General features: G+C 53.9%; 1 protein-coding gene across 3 annotated transcripts in view; it reads left to right on the top strand.

Annotated features, from left to right (window-relative positions):
• The window catches only part of MACROD1 (mono-ADP ribosylhydrolase 1), a 205,042-nt gene that overhangs the window by 147,418 nt on the left and 32,163 nt on the right, over window positions 1-25,461 (top strand). For all 3 annotated transcript variants that reach the window (XM_039482754.1, XM_039482752.1, XM_039482753.1), the window contains one exon: window positions 6,162-6,191. In XM_039482754.1, the coding sequence (XP_039338688.1) occupies window positions 6,162-6,191 (30 nt within the window). The remainder of the gene's footprint in view (window positions 1-6,161; window positions 6,192-25,461) is intronic.

Genomic DNA, 25,461 nt, shown 5'->3' with positions numbered 1-25,461 from the left:
TGAGATGCTGTTGTGCTGGCAAGGACCAGAGGTTGCAAATTATTAGTTTGTGTTACAGTCACACCTGCCAGAGAACAGGGCCCCATTGTGCTGGGTGCTGCCCAAACCCTGACCGATATCAGGCCCCCATTGTGCCAGGTGCGGCACAGACCCCGACCGAGATCAGGGCCCCATTGTGCCGGGCGCAGCACAGACCCCGATCGAGATCAGGGCCCCCTTGTGCCAGGTGCGGCACAGACCCCGTCCGATATCAGGGCCCCATTGTGCCAGGTGCGGCACAGACCCCGACTGAGATTAAGGCCCCATTGTGCCAGGTGCAGCACAGATCCTGACTGAGATCAGGACCCCGTTGCACCAGGCGCTTCACAGACCCCAATCTGACTGGGAATAGCACCCAGGAGTCCTGTCTCCTAGTCCTTAATCAACCCTTTCTTGAATCCTTGTGAGCCTGATTTGCCATTTGTCTGCACCGTGAGCCCAGTTCCCCATTGCCCTGCCCCTCGTGCAGCCATTCACACTAGTGCAAAGTAGCTGTGCAAGCCCCATGGCTCTGATTGTGTCACACCTGCATAGAACTGGTGCAAATGGCCACCGGGCGAAAGGAATCACCCCCACAGCATGAAGGTCAATCAAGGGACTGAACTGGGACTCAGGACTCCTGGGTTGTGTTTGCAGCTCTGCTGTGACCAGCTGTGTGACTAGGAACAGTCCCTACTAGGGTCCAGACAGTGTGGGATGCCCATCCCATCCCATGTGGCAGCACCCCCTGCTCGCTGCACCACTGCTGCTCCCAGCTCCTGAAACCCAGCCAGATCATTTGGCTCAGCTCTGCCTCTGAACGCCAGCCAGCTCAGCTGCGGCTGTGTTAATTAACAAAGGGGGAGAGGAATGAGGGGAGGAGGACTGGTAGCAGGACGCTGGGGTCCCTTAAGAGCCCCGGGGCTTTGCCCAGCGCTGGCACAGAGACACCCCCATGGTGGAACGCAGGCTGGGGAGGGGATCAGGGTGCTGGCAAGGTGGCCAGTGCATCTGCCCTGCCCAGGCCTTTCTGCTCCCCTTGGTCTCAGTGCTTTGGGATCCCCACGGGCATTCTGTCTTCATTAGCTCTTCACATTAACACGGCAAATTCAACAGCAGCTTGCTGGGCTTTGTGGCACCAGAATTAATTACTCCCCGAGCAGGAGACTGTCAGTGAACGGAAAGGGAGAGAGCATCTTTCTCCGTGCTCTGAGCTGTGTTTACAGCGACTCCTCACCCAGCTCCGAGATACAGTTGCCTCTAGGGCAGGGCATGGAGCTGTTTATACAGGGTTCCCTTGCCTGGTGCTGTGATGCAGGCAGCTCTGGGGCAGGGCGGGGAGCTGTTTATACTGTTCAGGAACTGTGGAGAATGGTACACCTTGAATCAATGCAGAGCCTGTTCTATCCCCATACACCTCTTCTATCTATCCCCATACACCTCTTCTATCTATCCCCATACACCCCTTCGCCCCCTCTATCTATCTATCTATCTATCTATCTATCTATCTATCTATCTATCTATCTATCCCCATACACCTCTTCTATCTATCCCCATACACCCTATCACCCCATCTATCTATCTACCTATCTATCTCCATACACCCCCTTTATCTATCTATCGATCTATCTATCTATCTATCTATCCCTAGATTCCCTACACACACATATTCCCACTCCACACACACACCTCTAACCTTTATACACACACCCTCCTGTGCACGCTGACTCACACTTACACACATTCTGCCCTGTCCCCAAAATCGATCGGTTCCTAATCCCCCCAGCTCCATTTCTAGCCACTGTCCAGTCCCAGGAGACTGGCCTGGGTATGGTTTGCTAAGCAGTGTTTGACCCTGTCAGTCTGGCCCAGCCAGCCCACGCAGCACCGGGACCGTCTGACGGCCCTGCTCAGTTCACAGGTAGATTTGGCAAGGAGGGAGAGTTGAAAGCCACCTTTTCCTGCAATCTCAGCTGATCTTTTTTTTTCACTGTGAAGCGCAGCCCGCAATAATAGGGAATTTCAAACAAGGCATTCACACACACACACACCCCCCTCCCAGAGGAGCAGGTTTGATTGAGGAAAAGCAGGTTCCAAGGTATGAGAACACTCTCAGATTCTCACTGAGGTGACTTGGGGTCACCTCTGAAATATCAGGTTATTCCTCTGTCCTTTTATCCCAAATCTGCCGCCGCATTTCACCACATTATTTGCTTCTGGAGAGGGGCACAGTGGCTGTTTATACAGGGAACCCTCACCCAGTGCTGAGAGTGACCACCTCCGGGGAGCGGTGTGGGGACTATTTATACAGAGATCCCTTGCCTGGTGCTTAGATGCAGCCACCTCTGGGGTGGGGAGTCGTTTAACAGGGTTATATAACAATTTAAGAAAGGCAGTGAAGAATCCAATATCAGTTGTGCCAGGGGCTACACAGGCCCTGGCCAAGACCAGGATCCCCATTGTGCCAGGCATAGCACAGACACATACTAAGGGACAATCCTGCTGATTTAGAGAAAAGAGCACCCCCTACTGAGCCCTCCACCCCACTCCCTGCATCACAACACTTGCCAGTACCATGCTGGGGCACTGGAGCCAGCATTGTCTGCCAGGGAAGAACACCCTCTACTGAGCCCCACACCCTGCTCCCTGCAGCGTAGCACCCACTAGTGGTGCACTGGGGAACTGGGGTCAGCACTGACTCGGGGGGAGAGCACCCCTTACTAAGTCACTCTGAACACTTCAGCCACCCCTGAACGTTCCCAAAATGTTGCTCCTTCTCCAAACAGCTTCTCGCTGCCAGGGAGGAAAGGGGGGCAGGTAAAACCTCCATGCCAGGAATATAACCAGAGGATTTGATTGCTCCGCCATAGGAAGCCTGATACAGACGCGAGACGCTGCCCTCTAGCAGCCATCCCCTGCCTGCCCCTGGATGGGTTCAGAGAGTTCTACACAGGGTGGTCCCCATGCATCCAAGCGTGGCGGGGATGGGGAAAGACTGACAGGATCCATTCATTTCTAGCACCGGGTTTGGGGTGACGGGGGAGCTGATAGATTAAATGTTCCCATTGGGAACCAAGAAGTGGGTGGGCAGAGCCCCCCCACTCCCCTCAGCCTAAGGGGAGGATCCATAGGGCCTGGAAACCAAATAATTCCACGGGACAACTAATGAGATAACAAGGACGGGAATGAGGTCAAACGGTCAAACAAAGGGAACCTGACGGGGACACGGAGCAGAGAACCCAGGACAGCGCCCACTGCTCCTTGAAGGTGTCACGGGAGCCAGCGGACGCCGCCCAGAGGAGCTTCTGCCCGGATGCGTGAGTGGACGGAGGATCGGAAACAGGCCCCACGGTCACAGGAGACCCCATCGGTCTCTCCCTGGTTGCGTAGATGGCTGTTTTAGCCAGGGCCAGGAGGAGCTTGACCAGGAGGTCCCGTGGCTTTGTGGGGCCACGGATGGGGAGTGCGTAGATAAGGAGGTGAGGGGGAAAGCGCAGCCAGAAGCGTAACAAAATACAGTGAAACCCCGCTATAAGGCGACCTCTGGGGTCCAAAAAATTCCATCGCGCTAAATGCGGGGTCGTGGTATAGCGGGGTTTCAAACCAGTCAGTTTTTCAGTGGTCCCCTAATGCCCCTGGTGCCTAGTGCCCAGCAGGGGAGAGGAGCTGCGGCTCCCCACCTGCTGGCGACAGAGAACTCCGGGGCTGCAGGCACCGGTGCTCTCTGTCCCCGGCAGGCATGGGGCTGCAGCTCCTTTGGAAGCTGGAGAGAAGCCGCGGCCCCGCACCTGCCGGGGACAGAGAGCACCGGCGTCCGCAGCCCCGGAGAAGCCAGAGAGAAGCTGGGGCCCCGCACCTGCTGGGGACAGAGAGCACTGGTGCCAGCAGCCTCGGAATTCTCTGTCCCCAGCAGGTGCACTGCAGCTTCTCTCCCCTGCCATGGTGTTGGGGACCATTGGTACAGTACCCTACTGTATTATACCTTAAAGGGGAGCCAACCTGTGATCGCGTTATATGCCATTTCGCGTTATGGCGGGGCGTGTTATTGCGAGGTTTGACTGTATTTGTGAGGAGCTGGAATAGGGGCTGCAAACTGGTGCACTCCAAGTAAATGTGTGCCAGGGTCTCCCTCACACCGCAGAAGGGGCAGGTGTCCGGGACGGGGGTAAACCGCGCCAAGTACAAGATTAAATGTTGGTGGGCAGATTGGCCCTTGCTGGCATTAGGGGCAGACTCAGCTGGGAGATGGGCTCTCTGGATGTCTGACAGAGGGGTTAGGGTAATGGCATCTAGGACAGCCAGCCCGTTCTCCATCAGCAACCTGGGTCAGTGTCAGTCAGTTGCTGGTACTGCCCACGATGGTGGGAAGCTGAAGTAACCCTGCTGACTCAGTTCTGCTCACACAGGTGGGAATCTGGAGTAACTCCATTACACTCAGTTCTCCTCATATGGGCGGGAATCTGGAGTAACCCCACCACACTCAGTTCTGCTTACATGGGTGGGAATCAGGTATCACTCCATCTGGTTTGATTGTGTCAGACTGGTGTAAATCAGGAGGCAATCTGGAGAAGGAAGAGCAGTTACACCCTGGGTAGATGAGTGGAGAACATGAACCCTACATTAGCAAAAGGGGTCAGAAAACTGAAGAAAAACTCTAATGGATGAGTATGGGTGGAATGTGTATAAACAGCCCCCGCGCCCTGCCCCAGACATGGCTGCATCTCAGTGTGGGGCCAGGGATCTCTGTGTAAACAGCTTCCACTCCAGAGGCAGCTGCTTCTCAGCACAGGACAAGGCATCCCTATATAAACAGCCCCCTGACCTCACCCCACCGCATCTCAGCACCAGACTTGTTATTGTTGAGCTGTTTGTAAAGCTCATCAGAGCCCAGGCCTCATTAGAGGGGATCACTCAAAGCTAGCCTCTCCCTGGCTGGGGTTGGAAACAGATAGATTTCCGCTTCTCATTCATGCCCTGGCAATTTGCTGATGGTTTAGCACCTGTTACCGGGGAGTTACCTTGGCAACGGGAGCATCGTATCAGACTCCTGTCACCTTGGAAACACCCCCTCTCACATTGAAAGCCTGTCTGGCTCCTGTAGTCAAGCCCGGAGCCCCATAGTGCCATGGCTATAGCCAGGAGACCCAGAGAATGTCTGCAACAGCTGGGGCAGGGCAGTGGGATCTAGCAGTTAGAGCAGGGGGGTGCTAGGGTTCTATCCTCAGCTCTGGGAGGGGAGCAGGATCTAATAGGTTACAGCAGGAGGGGCTGGGAGTCAGAACTCCTGGGTTCTGTCCCCAGCCACCTACCGCTCTCCGTGCCTCAGTTTCCCCATCTGTCAGCAGGGAAAACCACTGACCTGCCTCCTTTGATTGGCATCTGTGCAACCCCGAGTGGAGGGGACCAGGGGCCATGGAAAGATTATCATGGGGCAGTTATCACAGCCAGGCCCATGTGCCCACGGCTTGGAAGGGGAAAGGGCTCCCTGGGGGAAAAATTGTCCTGAGTGCCCTGGAGCTGCAAAGGGGCATCTTTCCTCACTGCCAGCCCCGTCCTCCCCATCGTTATAGGAACCGGTAAACAGAGAACTCCTGTAATGCAAAGTGGCCCCAGAGTAGACATCAGCCAAACTGCCAAGTACTAAGTGCCCATGATTAATTGGTTCATGTTTGTAAAGCATCTTGGAAATCTAAAGCACTCTGCGGTCCTGACCCCCCGTCACACCACAAGCCAGGCAGAGAACCCAGGCGTCCTGGCTCTCAGCACCCCACTACCCACCCGCAGCCAGGAATAGAACCCAGGAGTCTCAACTCCCAGGCCACCCTGCTGTCTAACCCATCAGACCCCCCACTCCTCTCCCAGGTGGGGGAGAGAATGCAGGAGTCCTGACTTCAACCCCTGCTCTAACCCACTGAAGCTAGACCCCCCACTCCTCTCTCCTTGAGCTGGGGAGAGAACCCAGGAGTCCTGACTCCTGTCCCCTCTCTCTGTTTCATTGGCTTTAAGACCTTCCCTCATGTGTACAAGGGGCCTGCCACAGCCATGTGCTCAGAAATCTCCATGCCATGCCTAGGGCTGTGTGTGATAATGTCTCTCTAGCCAGTGTCCTTTTAATAACTTGGGATCTTTCTGTCTCTTTGCAGCTAACAGCTCCCTGCTTGGAGGCGGTGGTGGTGAGTGTGAAATTCAAACCTTTGCACTGGACTTTTTGTTGGGAGGACCAAAAAATCCGTATTGAATTTCTTTGAATTACTGACATGTGTCGAAGTGTGCAGCAAGGGAGATTGAGAGCACCCGTCTCTGGCGCTGCACTGAGACCCCGGGTTCCTGAGTTCAATTCCTGACTGTGGACAAGTCCCTGCCCCACTCTGTGCCTCAGTTTCCCCTCCTGCTTTTGTCTGTTTACATAATGAGCTCTTTGGGGCAGGGACTTCCTCTGGCTGTGGGCTGCTCTGCACACAGTCTGTATCCTGGAAGAACTCCGTCTGGTGTGCGGGGCAGGTTCTTTATCAATCTAGTTATAGCGGCATGAGATTGGATGCAGTTATACAGATATAAAAGAGCCTTAAACAGCAGTGTTGCCTAATGGTTAGAGCCCTGGAGACCCTGACCTCCCTGGGTAAAGCACTGGGAGATCTGCTGATGAAACCGCCACAGAAGAGCTAAGTATCAGAGGGGTCGCCGTGTTAGCCCTGGTCTACACACAGCCCCTGGTTCGAACCAGGGTACACGAATTCAGCTACGTGAATAACGTAGCTGAATTCGAACTACCCTAGTTCGAATGACTTACCGTCCAGACGCCGCAGAAGTGAACTCCGCGTCTCCAAGGTCGACTCCGGCAACTCCTCCTGCCGCGGTGGAGTACCGGAGTTCGAACTATTGCTTCCGGAGTTCGAACTATCGCGTCTAGATCAGACGCGATAGTTCGAACTCCGAGAAGTCGAACTCGCCGCGTCGACTCGGCGGGTAAGTATAGACGTGGCCTTAGTCTGGATCTGTAAAAGCAGCAAAGAATCCTGTGGCACCTTATAGACTAACAGACGTTTTGCAGCATGAGCTTTCATGAGCATTCACCCACGAAAGTTCATGCTGCAAAACGTCTGTTAGTCTATAAGGTGCCACAGGATTCTTTGCTGCTTTTACAGAAGAGCTAGGGATTGTTGTTATACTAGTACAGCTTGCTCCCCTTCCCTTCCCTTCCCTTCCCTTCCCTTCTGAGCATAGCTAGATTGGAATAAAGCACATTTGTCCCAGTCTAACCACGTTCGGGTGACCAGATGTCCCGATTTTATAGGGACAGTCCCAATTTTTGGGTATTTTTCTTATATAAGCTCCTATTACCCCCCACCCCGTCCCAATTTTTCACACTTGCTGTCTGGTCACCCTCAACCACATCCACACTAGAGGGACCCCTCACACCGCTTCAACTAGACTGGCAGAGTTAAAGCCACGCTTAAGTGTCTGTGCAGCGCCCAGCACAATGGGAGCCCTGAGCTAGGGTGTGTATGGGGTGGGTGGAGGGATGGATTCCCATTCTAAACGTCACCATTCATAGCCGCTGAAGGCAGGACAAGCCGTGATGGGCTTGATCTGCAGCAAGGGAGAGTTAGGTCAGATGTGAGGCAGAACTTTCGGACTCTACGGGTAGCGCAGCTCTGGAATGTCCTTCCAGGGGAGGTTGGATTCCCCGTCACTGGAGGGTTTCAAGAACAGGCTGGACAAACAGCTTTCAGGGACGGTGGAGGTTTATTGGCCCTGCCTCAGTACAGGGGGCCGGACTAGCTGACCTCTCCAGGTCCCTTCCAGCCCTACATTGCTATGATCACATAAAAGTGGCTTAAAGAAAGAAGACCCACAAGAGAGAGAGAGAGAGAGAGAGAGACACACTCTCTCTCTCTCTCTCTCTCTCTCTGCAACCTTGCCCAGACCCAGGGCTCCCTCAAGGTTTCTGTAGTCCGCGGTCAGACTTGGGTTTGACATGGTGCCTGCAGAGTCCCTCTCTGCCAGGACATGAGTGAGGACGGGGTTCTGCTTGGGCAGAGACGGCTTGGCCATTCACGCCTGCCTGCACAGCAGCCAGAGTCCGCATGGAGGGGACCTGGGTCGGTTATGCACATATGCACGCGCACACACACACAGAGCCTGTCTGTCCCTCTTCCATGCCCAGTGTGTTACATACCCTGTCACTTCACTTGATTTTCACAGGGATCCTTCACCCAGTGCCGAGATGCAGCTGCCTCCAGGGAGGGAACACAGGGGCTGCTTAACACTACACAACAGCTTAGCACAGGAAGAGAATAGCGCTGTGTCCAACTGAATGTGGTGGTGGGAATTTAAGGTGGGAGACTTGAATGTGACTCCAGGGCTAACACTAGCTCCGCGAGTGCTCTCTCTGAGCCCCCAGCCCTGCTCCCTCCAGCACACTGCACCCTAGCACCACGCTGGGCCGCTGGGATCAGCACTGCCCATGAGGAGAGGAGTGCCCCTTCCCGACCCCCCATGCCACTGGGGCATCGAGGCTGGTGCTGACCCCAAGCTTAGAGCGCCCCCTACTGAGTCCACTCCACTCACCAGCACGGCCTGGGTCACCCAGCAAGCCCTGCTTAGCAGCCGTTTCACAAAGTCACAGCCCAAGATGATGGCGCCAGCAGCCTGAAGCAGGCAATGGAATGAAGGGGAAATTAATGACCCAGGAAAACAAACAACCCCCGCCCAGCCCTGCCCGCTCCGGGGCCTCCTCATTGCCAGCCGTAACAGCTCCCTTATTTATCCCTGACCTCAGAGATCCCATTTTATTTCTACTTTTAAAAGGCCTGGAGTTGTCACTCGATGATAAACGGTGCCGGGTGGGATTTATCTGCCACCCCATTAACATGTGACCTCCCCCATCGCAAATACTGCTGACAGTGGGTACAGCACTCAGCCTCCCGCCATGGCAGCAGAATGGGGGGGGGAGAACCTGGCCTTTTGGATCGGCAAGGTTTGCAGAGCACAAGATCAGTGGAAGTGGGAGCTCGGCAACCTGAATGTGGCAGACCTGAGTCTGTGTGCACTGAGGAAGTGTTCCCATGCCATGTAATGCGAGCCCAGATCACTGGTGGTAGGCATCTGTCTGTTCCCATACACCTTTATCTTTCTGTCGCTCTACACATTCCTATCTATCTATCTATCTATCTATCTATCTATCTATCTATCTATCTATCTATCTATCTATCTATCTATCTAGCATAGTACCTTAGCACTGTAGCTCCAAGTATGAAACAAGTGTTAATTTCAATCCCTAGTTGCACCCCTGCATGTCAGTGGTACTTGGCTCTCCTCTTTAATTCTGACCCTAAAATGATGTGTACTGTTTGCTGTGTGGCTTTTATACTATTGCTGCGCCTCACCCCAGAGGTGGCTGCATTTCAATGGTGTGGTCACGCTGATGAAAAACGTACATGAGAATTAGTCCCTTTAAAGACTGCAAAGGCTTTCCAAGTTCATTTGAAAATAAGGCCTTATAGAAATGGAGACTTTGCGGGGGTGGATTCAAATCCCATTTACGCAGGTGTCAGTCTGGAATCACTCCAGATTTAAACCAGAGCACAAGAGTTTGTTGTGATGCTTAAAGGAGTTCAGCGCTGACATTAAATGTAGACAGGTTTCAGAGTGGTAGCCGTGTTAGTCTGTATCAGCAAAAAGAACAAGGAGTCCTTGTGGCACCTTAGAGACTAACAAATTTATTTGAGCGTAAGGGTAAAATTTTCAAAAGCATTTGCATGATTTAGGAACCTATATCTCATTTTCGAACATGACTTGTGTTGACTTTCAATGACTATTAAGGTACCTAACTCCCATGGCAATCAATGAGAGTTAGGCATCTAAATATTTTTGAGGATTTGGGTCTCAATGCCTGAGCCACTTTTGAAAATGGGACTTAGCCATTTTTGAAAATTTGACCTTAAGTGACTTGTCCAAGGAGCCTGTGGTACAGCTAGAAATAGAACCCAGATGGCCTGAGCCCCAGGCCCACCCCTCAGCCTCTCCAGCCTTGCAGTTTGTTGCTCTCTTGCGTTGACTAAGCAATAGCCTGAAGTATTCAGTCTGAGGGAATTTTTAAACCCTAATCAGCAAAATAGCAAAAGAACAAATCAATTTCTATATCTCTTCGAACGGATGCACGTAGATCTCCCAGTAAATGAGAAGTGACAGGGCTCGCTTAGACGCATGGTGAGATTTATGCGAGCAAGATGGGCTTTCTGACAACTCGGAAGGACTCCTGCCACTACCCAGAGCTAAATATAACTCGGATAAATTCCCCTGTCGGGACACATGTGTATCGGTGTGTGAGAGCAGTAACAGCTGGCCATGCAATCAGCCTGCATGTTAAATACAGGCCGGGATATTCAAAAAGATCCAGAGGGATTTAGGTGCTTTGACTAAAAATGTTGAGTGTCTAAGTGACTTAGGGGCCGCTGTCCTTTTTTGATAAATGACTCAGGCATGTAGAGGTAGAGCTGATGGGGAATTTTTGATAAATGCTTTTGGCCAAAAACGCCCATTTGTTGAAACTGTTCACAGTGCAGGAAAATTGGTCAAGATTTTGATTTTCATCCCAATTCGGGGCAGGGGAAATGTTCAGACTCTCAAAATATTCAGAGAACAGGAAAACTGTTTTCCACCAAGTTCTGCTTCAAAGCTGAATCCGTGCAATTAAGAACCATTGGGTGTTAACTGGACTTAAGTTTCTTTTGAAAATAGGATGTAGGCCCCTAAGTCATTTAGATGCTTTGGACACTGGTACCCTTAGGCACCCAGGGGCCGGATTTACAAAGGTAGGTAGTTGTCTTAAGATGCAGACTGGCACCCAGTGCAATTTTCCAAAGCACCTAGGTACTAAGTCTTGTAATCATTGGGAGTTGGGCACCTGCCCAGCCAAGTGTTGGCAAAGCCTTTGGAAGAATCTGGTTGTGTTCATTTGGGTGCCTAAACAGGAGCTACGATCCGTGGGAAATCCAGCTTCAATTGGGGGCGTATGGCACTTGAAAATCTGGCCCTGTGCTCATTGTGCCTCAGTTTCCCCCTCTGCAAAAAGGGGATAAAAGGCTATTTGTCAAGTCAGATGATTAGTTCTTTGGGGCAGGGACTCCCTCGATGCGTGTCTGTGCAGCGGGGCCTTGGTAGAGTGGCCAGACAGCAAATGTGAAAAATCGGGACAGGGGGTGGGAGGTATTAGGAGCCTATATAAGAAAAAGACCCAAAAATCGGGACTGTCCCTATAAAATCGGGACATCTAGTCACCCTAGGCCTTGGTCTTGGTCTTGGTCAGGGTCTGTGCAGCATCTGGCACAATGGAGCCCTGATCTCGGATGGGGTCTGTGCAGCGCCTGGCAAAATGAGGCCCTGATCTCAGTCGGGGTCTGTGCAGCGCCTGGCACAATGGGGCCCTGATCTCGGTCGAAGTCTGTGCAGCGCCTCGCACAATGGGGCCCTGATCTCGGACGGGGTCTGTGCAGCGCCTCGCACAATGGGGCCCTGATCTCAGTCGGGGTCTGTGCAGCGCCTGGCACAATGGGGCCCTGATCTCAGTCGGGGTCTGTGCAGCGCCTGGCACAATGGGGCCCTGATCTCAGTCGGGGTCTGTGCAGCGCCTGGCACAATGGGGCCCTGATCTCGGACGGGGTCTGTGCAGCGCCTGGTACGATGAGGGCTCTGATCTGTGCTATCACAAGACAGCTGGAGCTGGCCCCTTCCTGTCCATGCGGTGCTGAGAACACAGGCGCTGTCAGAGCTGTGTTGGAGCCCTCTCCCCATGTCATTCTGTTGTTCTGTCCATTAGTCCACTCTCGCAGGAGATTTATGGGGATTTTTTGTAAAACAGCAGAGTTCTGAGGTCCTGCATTTTAACACCAGGCTCAGATTTATGGCACTTAGTGGCGGGTGAGTGCATTAGAGGAAGGGCCATGTTCCCCCCCGCCTCGGCCTCTCTCTTTAATTTGATTGCAAAACAACTTTTAAGGGTGGAAAATAAAATCCAAGCGAAGGCACTTGATTGTTCTTTCTGACAAGGACATTTAGGAACGGAACACACCGCGCTCGGCATTTGGGGCAAAATCCCTGTAGCGGAAATGCTCCAAGATTAGCTAGTAAATCAGCAGCACCCCATTGGAGTCACTGGGCCAGATCCACAGCTGGGGTAAATCAGCCATAGCTCCAGTGGAGTCAGTGGGGCCAGATCCACAGGTGGTGTAAATCAGCTATAGCGCCATTGGAGTCACTGGGCCAGATCCACGGGTGGTGTAAATCAGCCATAGTTCCATTGGAGTCAGTGGAGCCAGATCCACGGGTGATGTAAACCAGCTATAGCTCCATTGGAGTCACTGGGACAGATCCACAGCTGGTGTAAATCAACATTGCTCCATTAGTCACTAGGGCTGAAACCCCAGGTAGTGGGAATTGGTGTTGCTCCACTGGAGTCAATGGAACAACACTGATTTACACCAGTGAGGGTCTGTCCCATTTCTTTCATGGGGAAAAGTCCCTGGGGACACTTTACCCCATAACTGCAGGATTTTCTGCCCCTGCCTCTGTAGCAGCTAGTGCTGCCTGCTGCTGGAGACAGGAGCCCCAGCTAGATGCCCCCTGGGCCGATCCAGCGTGGCAATTCAATAGGGGATTTTGCAGTCCAGCCCCAGCAGCATCAGGAGCCCTAGCACAGAATGGAGTTCAGCATCAGACCCATCCAGAGCAGGGGTAAGCAAAGCTAGGTCCCGTCTCAGTGCAGCCTCGCTGGGCATTAGGGGAGAAGCCATGGAGCTGAAAGGAGGTAACGTGACAAAGGAGCAAGCAGAGGCCGTGGGGCAGGAACCAGCAAATGACTGGATTTTATGCAGGCCAGCGCTTCTGTTGAAAACCAAACAATAGGACCACACTGTGTCCCTGATCCACACACACCCCTCGCCTCCCCCACCGCGGGCTGCAGCCATAGAAAGCAGGCAGGCAAGCAAGAAAGAAAGAATCACTTTTAACTCTTTGTCCCAGGCTCCATAGAGATCGATTTGACTCAGATGTTTGCATTGCTTGTTCTTCCTGATACACACAGACAAACACACACACACACCACAACATCTACGTACACAAAGATACCCCCCAACACCTAGACATCCCCACTGATACACAGAGTCATAGACACACATCTACACATGCCCCAACACATCTGTACATGCAAAAACATACATCTGGACACACACATCTCCCAGGGGGGCTCATTGATAACCGGCCCCCTCCCGGGAGGGACAGATGGATGCGGCTGCAGGAGGCACGCCTGGGTTCTGGGCCTGAGCACCAGGCAGCATGGTGGTGCTGCCCATAGCGAGTGGGAAGCTAGGGAGGAGATGACCATATATACACACCCTCCATCCACACACATCACACACAATGGTGCACGTTAAGCACATATGTACACAGCACAACATCTCTTGCACTCCTGACCCTGCCCTCCAACTGGCTCACTGCTGTACAGACCACCCACGCTGCTGCTGAGTTGCTGAGCACACGTGTCTGCCAAGTCGCTTTCTAACCCTCCCAACAAGGCCCATTTCTCTGTTTCAGTGTGTGTGTGCATGTGCGTGTGTGTGCTCATGCATGCGCGCAGGAAGGAGCTTTTCTCAGGGCTGATTTTAAAGTGCATTTTATTTTCCTCCTGCCAGTGGGACTGGGAATCTATCTATCTATCTATCTAATCTGTTCCTGCCTCCCATCACCTTCTAGGCACCTTCTATGTGAAATCAATAGCAAATAGAGGGTCGAGTCCCTAGTGGGGACTCCCCACTTTTCTAAGTCAAAACTTTGATTCATAGAGTTTAAGGCCAGAAGGGCCCCTTAGATCATCCAGAATTTCACCCACTTCCCCCCATATTGAACTCAATATCTGGTGTTTGGCTAAAGCACCTTCCAGAAAGGCAGCCAGGCTGGATTTGAAGACCTCAGTGTTGGGGTTGGGGGAGTCAGGTTTGGGGTTTAGAGCAGAAGAAGGGTCTGGTTAGGGTTTATTGGTACCATGGTTGGTGGGTGTAGTAAGGCCTTTTCAAAAAGGGGGTCCGGCGATGTTCCCTCTAGACGTTTCTCTCTTAGCTGGATCCCCTAGCTCCTCCCAACATGCTGGGCAAGTGATCATACATTGTGATTCCTGAGCTCTCTGGTGGGGATCATCCCTTCTCTACAGCTCTCAAACCACTACCTCTTTGATAGCGCTTTTCATCCACAGAGCTTGAAGCACTTTACAAAGCATCCTTATCCCCACTTTACAGATGGGGAAACTGAGGCACGGGGAGGGGAATTGATTTGTCTAAAGTCACCCAGCAGTGCCAGGAATTGAACCTGACTCTTAGGCCATTGTCCTGTCCACTAGGTCAAGCTGCCCTCTCGCCTATAGCTCCTTATAGAGCATCTTTCATTAGGTGTCTTTTAAACTTCTAGCCCATGTGTGGATAATTGAGAATTCCTGCTCCATTGTTTCCCCCATGGGGCTTTGGGAGAGAGACTCATCCATCTCTCTGCAAGGGAAGTCCTTCCATTCCTCCACTCCAGGGACAAGCTCTCAGCTTCAGAGGAACATTGGACAGCCATAGCGTCCTCCCCCTGCAGATGATCCCAGAGAATCAGCTGTGGGAGGGACAGAGTTAAAATTACGTAGTTTCCCATATCCCTGTTTAGAGCTGAGTCACACCCATTTTGTTTCTTAGGAGGAAAAGATCAATTGTTCTAAAGATCCATTCAGTACAGGCTGTCCAGTGGCACTGACAGGAGAAACTGCCCATGGGGCAGAAGGATCTTCCAGATCCTCTGTTAGAGAAGCCCTGAAGCATGAGAGTTGATTTGCATTCTAAAAACCATACTGCAGCTCTGCATTTAGATAATGACTCTAATTTCATCTCATGCTTCAGGGTTTTAGCTGGTTGCCCACAAGCATCCAGGAGGGAATTTCCCCCCTGAAGCACAGTCAGCCAGTTGTCTTCTGGGTTGGTTTGGTTGGTTTTTTCCACCTTCCTCTGAAGCATCAGGAATCAGCCACAGCTGGAGATGGGACACCAGGCAGGGTGGGCCAAGTTCTGAGCTGGTCTCTCTAGCTGCCTGGCTGGTGAGTTTTGCAGAGATGATCAGGGTCCAGCTGATCATCAGATTTGGGGTCAGGAATTTCACCCAGGTCAGATTGGCAGGGACATTGGGGGTTTTCACCTGTCTCTGCAGCATGGATGCAGGTCACCTGTGGGGATCCCCTGGGTATGGCTCACCTCAGCAATTCCCTGCCAGTGCAGGGGCCTTGGGCATTGGTGGCTCCTCGGTCTCATGACTGGTTAGTCTCCTGAGGGCTGAAATGTTTTGGTTTAACTGAAGTCTCTGGGCTGAGTCAAGGGGTAACTGGGTGACATTCTCTGGCTTGTGTTATACAAGGGGTCAGACTAAGTAATCTAATAGGTCCATCTAGCCTTGAACTCTACAAAATCTCTTCTACCCCCATGTAAATAAAGCCCAATCCTTTCTTCAAGCCATGCTAAAGGATGGCTTCTTGTGAGGAGGAGCTCCGCAGACTTTGCAGAGAAAAAGGAAAGGCAGCATTGTTATTATTTCACGTTTCCGTTATGATAGTGCATAGAAGCTTCCAAGCTGGGGTCAAAGGGGAGAGCACCGCCTACTGGGCCCCCTGCACTGCTCCCTGCAGCACAGCGCCCCCTAGCACCAAATCGGGGCATTGAGCTCAAAGGGGAAAGCACTTCCCACTGCCCTGCTCTCTGCAGCATAGCATTCAACAGTGCAGCACTGGTTCTGTAGGGCCAGCAGTGACCCCCTGTGCTGACCCCTCCCATCTTAATCCCTGCAGCACAGAGACCCCTTTCCCCCGCAAGTCACCCCCCACACTCAAAGCTTCCCCCTGAGCAGCAAACTACCCCACTTGAGCTCCCGGACCACAGCCTAGCTGGCTGGCACCAAAGGGCCTACCCTGTGCCAGGCCTGCCTCAGGCCCTGCTGGGCATTGCTAGCAGCCAGTTCAATGCCGAGGGGTCCAGAGCTCTCCCCCTCGACAGTCCAGCTATAAACTGCTTTTGTCCTGGGTCAATAGAGGGGCTGGGGGATGTGGAAGAAAAGCCCTTTTTGTCTTTTGTGTGGGGAAGAAATAGAGTCAGGGGCTTTAAATCAGGAGTTAAATCAACAAACACCTCCTCCCCCCCCAGCGTCTCTCTTGTTTATTAGGCCTGACATGTTTACTCTGTGATAAGAAACAGCGCTTTCACCAAGAGATTTGTGTTCTATTTTTCAATTACCACTCGTCTCTCTCTGCCACTTTTGCACTAAAGGGATAATAAATGTATCGGAGCGTTTCAATTATTCATCTAAATCACGGACGCGCCGGGGCCGCTGCCTGCGCGCTTAGTGACAGATTAATTCAAGGCTGCTACTGGATGGGTTTTTTATGCACCCCCCTCTCCATCTTAGGGCCGGTGTAAAGTCTCCTCCCATCACACTGTTAAGCCACTGCCACTCTCCTCACAAAGCAACAGTTGATCTGAGGGGACAGAGCTGACTGGTCTAGAGGCCTGGCCAGTGGGCTGGGGAACAGGACGCTTCGATTCTACTCCTGGTTCCTGCTCATTACTTCTGTTTCCTCTCTGCCGCCTTTGTCTGTTTAGATTGGAAGTGCGTCAGGGCATGGGCTGTCTCTCACTCTGTCTGTGCAGCACCTGGCACAGCGGGGCTCACAATCTCTGCTGGAGTCTTTGTGGCACAGTGGGAGCCCTGATCTCTGTGGGGTCTGTGCAGCGCCTGGCACAATGGGGGGCTGGTTGTGGTTGGAGTTAGTGCAGCACCTGGCGCAACACGGGGTTAACGTTGGTTGCAGCCCCTACATGCCCTATAATTTAATTTAAATTATAAATAAAACAGACATATGCCAATGGCAATTGGGACCTCATTGTACCAGGTGCTGTACAAATATCTAGCCATTAAATGTTCTCTGAGGCCAAGAGTTTACAATCTGGACTGCACCGCCACACATACACGCGCCTCTCAACTAAAATACACTGGGTTAGATCCTAATCTGGTGTAAATTAACTCTGATCATTTACACCTGCCAAGACCCTGGCCCAGATTCCAACGGTACCACTGCCTGTCCCCAATCAAAATCCAGGCAGGCCTCCAAAAAGCACAAGACTGGCTTAAAAAATCATGAGTTTCTAAACAGTAATAAATGTCATTCTAATCCTGGATTCTGAACTCCGGGAAGGTCACATCCTCTTCAGGGCTTTCTCTAGAGCCAGCAGAGTTAGAACCTGACCCTTTTTGGTTCTTAGCCTGTGTGGCACCCGGGGGTCCTGGTCCACAACTGGAGCTCCTGAGCACTGCTGCAATTGTTACTGCTACCCCTTTGGCTGAGCGGTTTGACAGTGTCCAGGGACTCGCTGGGCTGTTTCCATTAGGAGGAGAAATCAATGATGTGAGTTAGGTACATTCTTCTGTACAATCCTGTTTATTTAAAAATAATGTGCACAGAGTCCTCTTTCCCTGGACGCAGTGGAAACAAATGCCAGCAGGCAGTTTCTTTGCTCTGTGCAGAATGGGCTGGGAAACTGAATTTCTATTCTACAATAATTTTTGAGTTTTGGAAAAAATTTCACCCCAAAACCCCAAAACCTTGAATTAAAATCCCACAGTATTTCGTTTTGGAAACATCATTTAGGGTTTCCTAAATGAAGTGTGCGCCCCTGGAGCCCTGGCAGCTCCTGAGCTGATTCTTGTAAGTTTCACGGCTGTCCAGCACTGAATAGCAGCTGTGAAACGGTTTCAGCCAACTGTTGCCAGAGCTTCCAGGGTCCCAGCTCCAGGGCAGCCCCGCCAGGGTGACTGCCTTGGAGTTGGGGACTTCAGGACCTCCAGTCTCCTGGGCTAGTTGGCTCCCCAGGCTGCCTGACTGTCTGCGGAGCTGGCTCCCCAGGCATGGCAGGCTGCCCTGCAGCCAGTACCCATGGAAGCCCAGGGATCCTGCCCCCAAGGCAGGCTGCCGAGGAGCCAGGTGGGTGAGCTGGCCAGAAACCAGGCAAGTCTTTAAACCTGTGTGTGTTCCCTCAGAAGATCTGTCTTTTCCACAAAATGTTTTTTTCCACTGGAAAATTTCTGACCAGCTCGGTGCCCAAGGACCTCCGTCCCTCTGCTCCCTCTCAGAGCCACACTCACAATTGCTTCTCCTGCTCTCTGCCTCTCTGCCACACACACACCTTGTTGAACAATCCCGTAGCCCCTGTAACCAGTCTGAGACCATGTCTACCCTATGCCGCTACAACAGCACAGCTATGGCACTGCAGCTATGCCGCTGAAGTGCCGTAGTGTAGACGCTTCCAAAAGAGATGGAACAGGTTTTTCCGTCAAGATTGGTAATCCACCTCCACGAGCTGTGGTAGCTAGAATGACAGAAGAATTCTTCCATCACTTAGCCATGTCTAAACTGGGGGTTAAGTTAGCTTAACTACAGTGCTCCGGAATGTGAATTTTTCACACCCCTAAGTGCTGTAGCTATGTTGAACTAACTTTTAAGTGTAGACCAGGCCTAATTCTCCTTATGTTAGTTCTTCCTCAGACTTTGCCATTTGGCCTTGGGCAGTGGCTTCCAGCTATCACTACATAAAAAGAGCTTAATTGCTCCTTCCATGTAGCCCAGAAGAAGGGTGCTTGGTATTGGCTTAAACCAGGTCTGTGATTGTCGATAGAGAAAAGACCTGATTAACATTATTGAGTATTTATTTATTAATCACTGAGATTCTCATGTAATTCTGGCCGCCGGGGGGCAAGGGGGAACTTGGGAAAATGTCAAACATCATGATAAAAACTACAGCAGCTGGCAACTCAGAATCCATGTTATGGGCAACCATCCACTGAGTGTAGCAAGCCTCTGCCAATCCTGCCAGCCTGGAGGGGCAGAGCTGCAGGGATGGGGGAGTGTTTGCTGAGTTTTATGGGATTATCCCGGGGTTTAAATATTTATTTAGGCAGCAGCTTTTCCCCTTTTTTCATAACTGGAGCTTCCGTTGATCCCTCTCACTCTGGTGGCGCGGGAGCCCTATCTCTCAATCAGCAGTAAACCCGCTTACGCCATTATTGGTTTCGCAATGGATTTGAAAATCATTCGGCTTGGATTAGCATGGACAGCAACAGGGCTCAACTTTTGTGGAGCCTGATTAATAAACAGCACAGGAACCTTGGGAGCTAATCCTTTAGCTACCCGGGGAGGGGGAGTCGAGATTGCTTGTGGCCTGCCTCTTTCATGCAACCCCCCACAGGCAGGGCCGGATTAACCTTTTGTGGGTCCGGCTCCAAACATATTTGTGGGTCCCCATGGAGGCAATGGTGCATGGCGCAGGGGAGTCGGTCCCCAGAGCCAGGGCCCAGCCCAGTGCGAGGGCACTATTTACTATTTACACACTGGCTCGCCTGGCCTTGTGCTGCCAGCATGCCCCTTCCCCTCGAGGGCAGGCCCACACCATGCAGCCCCCCTGCCCAACACCTCCCCCAACTCCCTATGGCCAGAGGCCCCCCGGACCCGCTACGCCCAGTGCCCCCCATAGACCCTGACACAAATGCACAGCTCCCTGCACACCATCCCTGCCCAGCACCCCACTGCCTACAGCCCCACCACAACTGCCCTGCACCCCACACAGAACCCCCACTCCCTTGTGCCCCAACACACAGATCTTCCCCACCCCGTCACAGCCCAGCACCAGCCCAGGCCCTCCAGAGACCCACTCCCCGCCTCCCGGCCGCACTCACTGGCACTGCTGGGAGGTGACTGTGTCTGCCGGGCTGAGCTGGCAGTACAGCCAGGGCTGGTCCCAGGGCCGGGAATCGCTCCGGCCCCTCGGGAGTGGCGCTATCAGCCAGGCCAGGGCCTGCCCCGGCCGGACTCCCTCAGGACCCACCTGCCTGGAGGGGCCCAGTCAAGCCCCACCACAACATCCCTCCCCACCTGGCTGAGACTGGCCAGGCTTCTGCACCAGTTCCAGGCGGCTCAGCTCCGGGGAGACATGTGGGGCCCCACAGGTGGTGGGAAGCAGAGACTGCCTGGAACTAGCGGTGCACTGGTGTCTGGCTAGGGGGCAGAGAGGAGCAGGGGGTGGGACCAGGGGGCAGAGAGGAGCCCTTGGCCAGCTGGCAGGCAGGCCAAGAGGAGCAAGTGGTGGGCGGGGGGAGCCAGTGGGGTCTTGGGGTGCAGTGCAAGTGGAGCAGTCTGGGGCTCCTTCAGAGCATGGGCCTGGCTCCATGGCACCACTGGCACCATTGTAAACCCAGACGTGCCCACAGTCCCTGCATCACTGCAGGAGCGTCTATGTAACCTGCCACCGGCGCTGCTTCACTCAGTAATCCAGGGGGCATTTTACTTTTTAAAGGCTCCTCCTAGCACTGATCCCCACAGTGTGGTGGGGAGGCAAGTAATTCATTTGGTCACTTTTAAGTTAATCATTTTGGTTAGGAGGCAGTGCAGCTGATTGGATGGAGCACTGGAGTGGGACTATGGACACCTGGGTTCTATTCGTGGAGCTGCCACTGGCCTGCTGGGTGACCTGGGCCATGTCACGTCACCGCTCTGAGCCTTGGTTTCTCCAGCTGTAGAATGGGGTAAAGACATTTATGTGCTTTGAGGTCTATGAAGGAAAGGGCTTTAGAAGAGCTCAGGATTAGTATCATTACTGGGACCTCTGTGCTGTCATAGATTACATTGCTTGGATGGATCCCAGGGACAGGGATGTTTGGGATCCATTCTGGGGTCACCCCACTGTTGTGCAAAGGCAGGGGTGAAAGACAGACTTATTTCAGCCCCAGCTTAATTCTCTGTCATCCCGTCCTTTGTGCTGCCGTTTATGCCAGTGTAAAAAGGACAAGAACTACACCCAGTCAGAAGGAAGCAGTGTCTGATCTTATTATTCCAGCAGCACATGAGATAACGGTCCCCTTGTGCCAGGTGCTGCACAGACCCTAGTTGAGATCAGGGCCCCCTTGCACCAGATCCTGCACAGATGCCGACCGAGATCAGGGCCCCCTTGCACCATGGTCCTGCACAGACCCCGACAGAGATCAGAGCCCCATTGTGCCAGGCGCTGCACAGACCCCCAGCTGAGATCAGAGCCTCAACTGAGATCAGGGCCCCCTTGTGCTGGATGCTGCACAGAACCCGACCGAGATCAGGGCCTGATTTTGCTGGGTGCTGCACAGACCCCGACTGGGATCAGGGCCCCCTTGTGCCAGGCACTGCACAGACCCCGACTGGGATCAGGGCCCCCTTGTGCCAGGCGCTGCACAGACCCCGACTGAGATCAGGGCCTGATTTTGCTGGGTGCTGCACAGACCCCAGCTGAGATCAGGGTCCTTATTGCGCTGGTTCTGCACAGACTCTGCCTGAGATGAGGCCCTGCTGGGCTGGGCACTGCACAGACACACAACAAGAGACAGTCCCGGCCTGAAGAGCTCACTCAGCATCTAACTAGACAAAGCATAGGGGGACTCAGTTGCAACGAGGGGAAGGGCCTCGTCTGAGGTCATGCAGGAGAGGCAGGAATAGAACCCCAGAGTCCTGGATCCCAGCCCAGTGCCCTAATGTTAGACTGCGCTGCCTTTGTGCTTTGTCCTGCTGTAAACGACAGGCCGGAGAAGCTCAGCCCAGCCCCATCACTATGGTCGGAGTCCTACATGCTTCCCACCCGCCACCAGTCTTGGGAAGCAGGGGATAGCCGGAGCACAGCATGATCCAGCCACGCCTGCCTCTCTGCCCCAACACTGTCTTTGCGCTAGTCATGGGTGGGATTTTCTCTCTTCAGGTCGTTGGATGGGTGAGTTTCAAACTGCTCTGAGGGTCTGATGGTGAGTCAGACCTCCTAGATTCTGTGCCCTGCTGCAGGAGGGGAGTGGGGTCTAGTGGTTAAAGCAGGGTCCCAAACATCAACACAGCTGTTTCACAGCCCCGCGGCCCCACAAGTCCGAGTCAGCTGATCCAGGCCAGCCGCAGGTGTCTAACTGCTGTGTAGATGTACCCGTAGGGTCTATCCCCCATATGGGAGTGGGTTGGAGGTTGGGAGCTTCACTGACCAAATTGATGGGGCTGTGGCTGGAGCCTGCCCGGGCCAGCTCCCCCTTCCATTAGCTGCTATGCTCTCTGCTTGCCAGCTGGATGGTTGGAGGTTGGGAAAGGAGTGGGGTCTAGTGGTTAGAGCAGCAAATTGCAAGTTGGAATTCCGGTGGGAAATCCTTCCAGCATTGCTCATTCTGGGAGTCACTTCCCCCTGCACTGAGCCAGCCTCAGTGACCCTCCCAGGGGCCAGCAGGTCTTAGCATTGCCCCCTCAGCCCAATCCACAGCGTACTCCCGCCCCTCCATTGCGAGACATGAGGGCTAAGTTCAGCTCAGCCAGGTGTTGCTCTGACTAGCCCAGGTTTCTGCCTCCAGCAGCTCTGGACTGTAATGAATGAGCCTGTCTGTGTGTGCCGGGAGTTGGGGCCGGACGGCTGGCACGGGGCTGTCACAGAGCTGGGATCAAGGCAACGAGCGTGAGTGATGAATGGCGCCTCGTGTGTACATAATGGACGCTCAGTGCTTTCAAATGTCCATTGAGGGGAGGGATGGCTCCCCATAATGAACTGGGAATAGCAGATTCGAAACAGCTGCTGATCCGTCTTCCCTGCCCGCTCTCACGTGCGCGCTGCGCGTTTGTGCAGGGGCGTGATGGAAGAGAGCCGCTGTGCTCAGAAGGGGGAGTCAGGACACCTGGGTTCTAACCCAGCTCTGGGAGGGGAGCGGGGTCTAGTGGGTTAGAGCAGAGAGGACCGGGAGTCAGGACACCTGGGTTCCATCCCCAGCTCTGGGAGGGGAGCGGGGTCTAGTGGGTTAGAGCAGAGAGGGCTGGGAGTCAGGACACCTGGGTTCCATCCCCAGCTCGGGGGGGGGAGTAGAGCAGGACTCCTGGTTTCCATTTTTCTCCCACTGGCTGTGTGTCCTTAGGCAAGTTGCTGCTGTCTTTGGCTGCCCCCCTGAGTGGGGAACCCTGCAATATTGCCCATTCTAGGCCAGCGTGTCTGAGCCCTGCCTGAACCAATGGGACGGTTTGAGAAGGAGCCATGGGGCTGTTACTGCAGCTCGCCCAGAGCAAAGCAAGGGGAGTTGGGGACGAGTTCTCTGCCTCATAGACAATCTAGTGTCACCACCCCTCCCCACACCTTGGGCCAAGCCTGTCTCAGCATCAGGGGCGGCTCTAGAAATGACACTGCCCCAAGCAGCGCGGAGCGCTGCGCCGCCCTTCCCCGGTCCCGCGGCGGGTCCCCTCTTCCCGCGGCTCCGGTTGAGCTCCTGCCGGCATGCCTGCGGCAGGTCCACCGGAGCCCGGAACGAGCGGACCTGCCGCAGTCATGCCTGCGGGAGCTCAACCAGAGCCGCGGGAAGACGGGACCCGCCGCAGTCATGCCTGCGGCAGGTCCGCTCGGTCCGGGCTCCGGGGGACCTGCCGCAGGCATGCCGGCGGGAGCTCCACCGGAGTCAAATGCCGCCCCCCCGGGAAACGGCCGCCCCAAGCGCCTGCTTGGCGCGCTGGGGTCTAGAGCCGCCCCTGCTCAGCATCATCCCCACTCACCCAGGCCCAGCTGGCGAGAGACGCCCCCAGCCGGTCTCCCGTGTTGCCCGCTAGGCGAAGCTTGGCATGGGGGCTTATGGGGAGGCCGGGAGGCTAGGCCAGTCAGGGCTCTGCAGCCCCGCTCCTGCCCAGCAGGGTATTGATATGTCAGGGCGGGCAGGCGGGATTTCGCTGGGCAGGCTGGCGGGATGATTCATGGCCTGCAAACTGCGAGCCCTGCACTTAGGAGCCATTTCCTTAACTAAACAAACAAAAGCGGGGGAAGCGCGGGGGGAGCTTCACTGCCAAATTGATGGGGCTGTGGCTGGAGCCTGCCCGGGCCAGCTCCCCCTTCCATTAGCTGCTATGCTCTCTGCTTGCCAGCTGGGTGGTTGGGTGGGGGTAGGGGGGTGATGGAGCTCAGGGCTTTGCATTTAACTCTGCTGAGTAGGGTGACCAGATGTCCCGATTTTATAGGGACAGTCCCGATTTTTGGGTCTTTTTCCTATATAGGCTCCTATTACCCCCCACCCCCGTCCTGATTTTTCACACTTGCTGTCTGGTCACCCTCCTGCTGAGTGACACCCCAGGGCTGCCGGCCCAGGTGGGCTCCTTTGAGTCACTAGCCACCAGGGCTTCTCGTTCCTCGGGGATGAGGAGAGAGGGGATGTGAGGGGCAGGTTTCTTCCCTCTTTGGAGCCCGAGAAATGGGAGGGTTTGGTTGTTTGGCTTGTGGAGGAGTGTGTTTGGGGGAGGAGAGGAGTGTGCATGTGGTTGAATGGAGGAGTGTGTAGCGGGGTGGGGGTGTGTGGAGTGAGCATGTGTGGCTGTGTCATGCTCCCATCAAATTCACTATGACTGAGTTATCTGTACGAGTGTGCCCACGGGCCTGGGAGGAGGAATGTGGGGCTGTGAGCATGTGTGTGCGCCTGCACACTTGTGTGTGTGCCCATGTGAGTATGTGGGGGGCGTGCACACTTTGTGTGAGTGTGTGTGCTCCTGAAGATGTATGTGCAGTAGACACACATTTTGTGTGTGCTCACATGTCCATGTGTGTGAATGCGTATGTGTGCATGTGAGCATATATGAGTTAATGCACCCTTTGAGAGGTGCGTGTGTGTGTGTTCACTTGCACGTGTGCTCTGCTGGGCATGTGAGTAAAGGTGTGCATGAGTGTATGTGCACATGGCATGTGAGCGCAAGCGCACATGCCTGTGCAAATTAGCACACGTGAGTAGAGCTGGCAGTGTGTGCACAAGTATATATGTATTGACATGCAAGTGTCAGTGTGTATTCCATATCTGTGTGCATGGGTGTGAGTGGCAGTGCGACCTAGTGACTAGGGTGCCAGTCAGAGACTCAGGGCACCAGGGGTCAGTTCTTAGCTCTGCCACTGGCAAGTGACCGTGTGCAGGTCCTTTCCCCTCGCTGTACCTTGGGCCGGTCTGCAAGGGGAGCTCACCTCTCAGTGGTGTGAACAATCCCCCCTCAGCGCTAGGTCAGAGAGGTGGATTTCCTTCAGGGACCGGAGAACCCTTCCCATCGGTGTACATAGTGTCCACACTGCTGGAGCTGGGGCCGCTGAAGGGGAGACTTACCCTTTGTTTCCCCTCCCACCCTTTGTCTGGCTAGTTCTTTAGGGCTGGGACTCTGCTTGTTCAGCACCTGGCAGAATGGAGCCCTGGTCTCAGCTGAGGTCTGAGCGGCACCTGGCACAACGGGGCCCCGACCTCGGTTGGTGCTATGGTAACACACAGAGCATCAGGTGAAGTGGAGAGCAGGCTGGGTTACTCAGCCCTACTAATAAATAACCCCCCAGCTCC

This window comes from Mauremys reevesii, linkage group 7 (genome assembly GCF_016161935.1).
Source record: "Mauremys reevesii isolate NIE-2019 linkage group 7, ASM1616193v1, whole genome shotgun sequence".
NCBI classification, from domain to species: Eukaryota; Metazoa; Chordata; order Testudines; family Geoemydidae; genus Mauremys; species Mauremys reevesii.
Note: the sequence above shows the minus strand (reverse complement) of the source record. Positions and strands in the feature narration are given on the sequence as shown.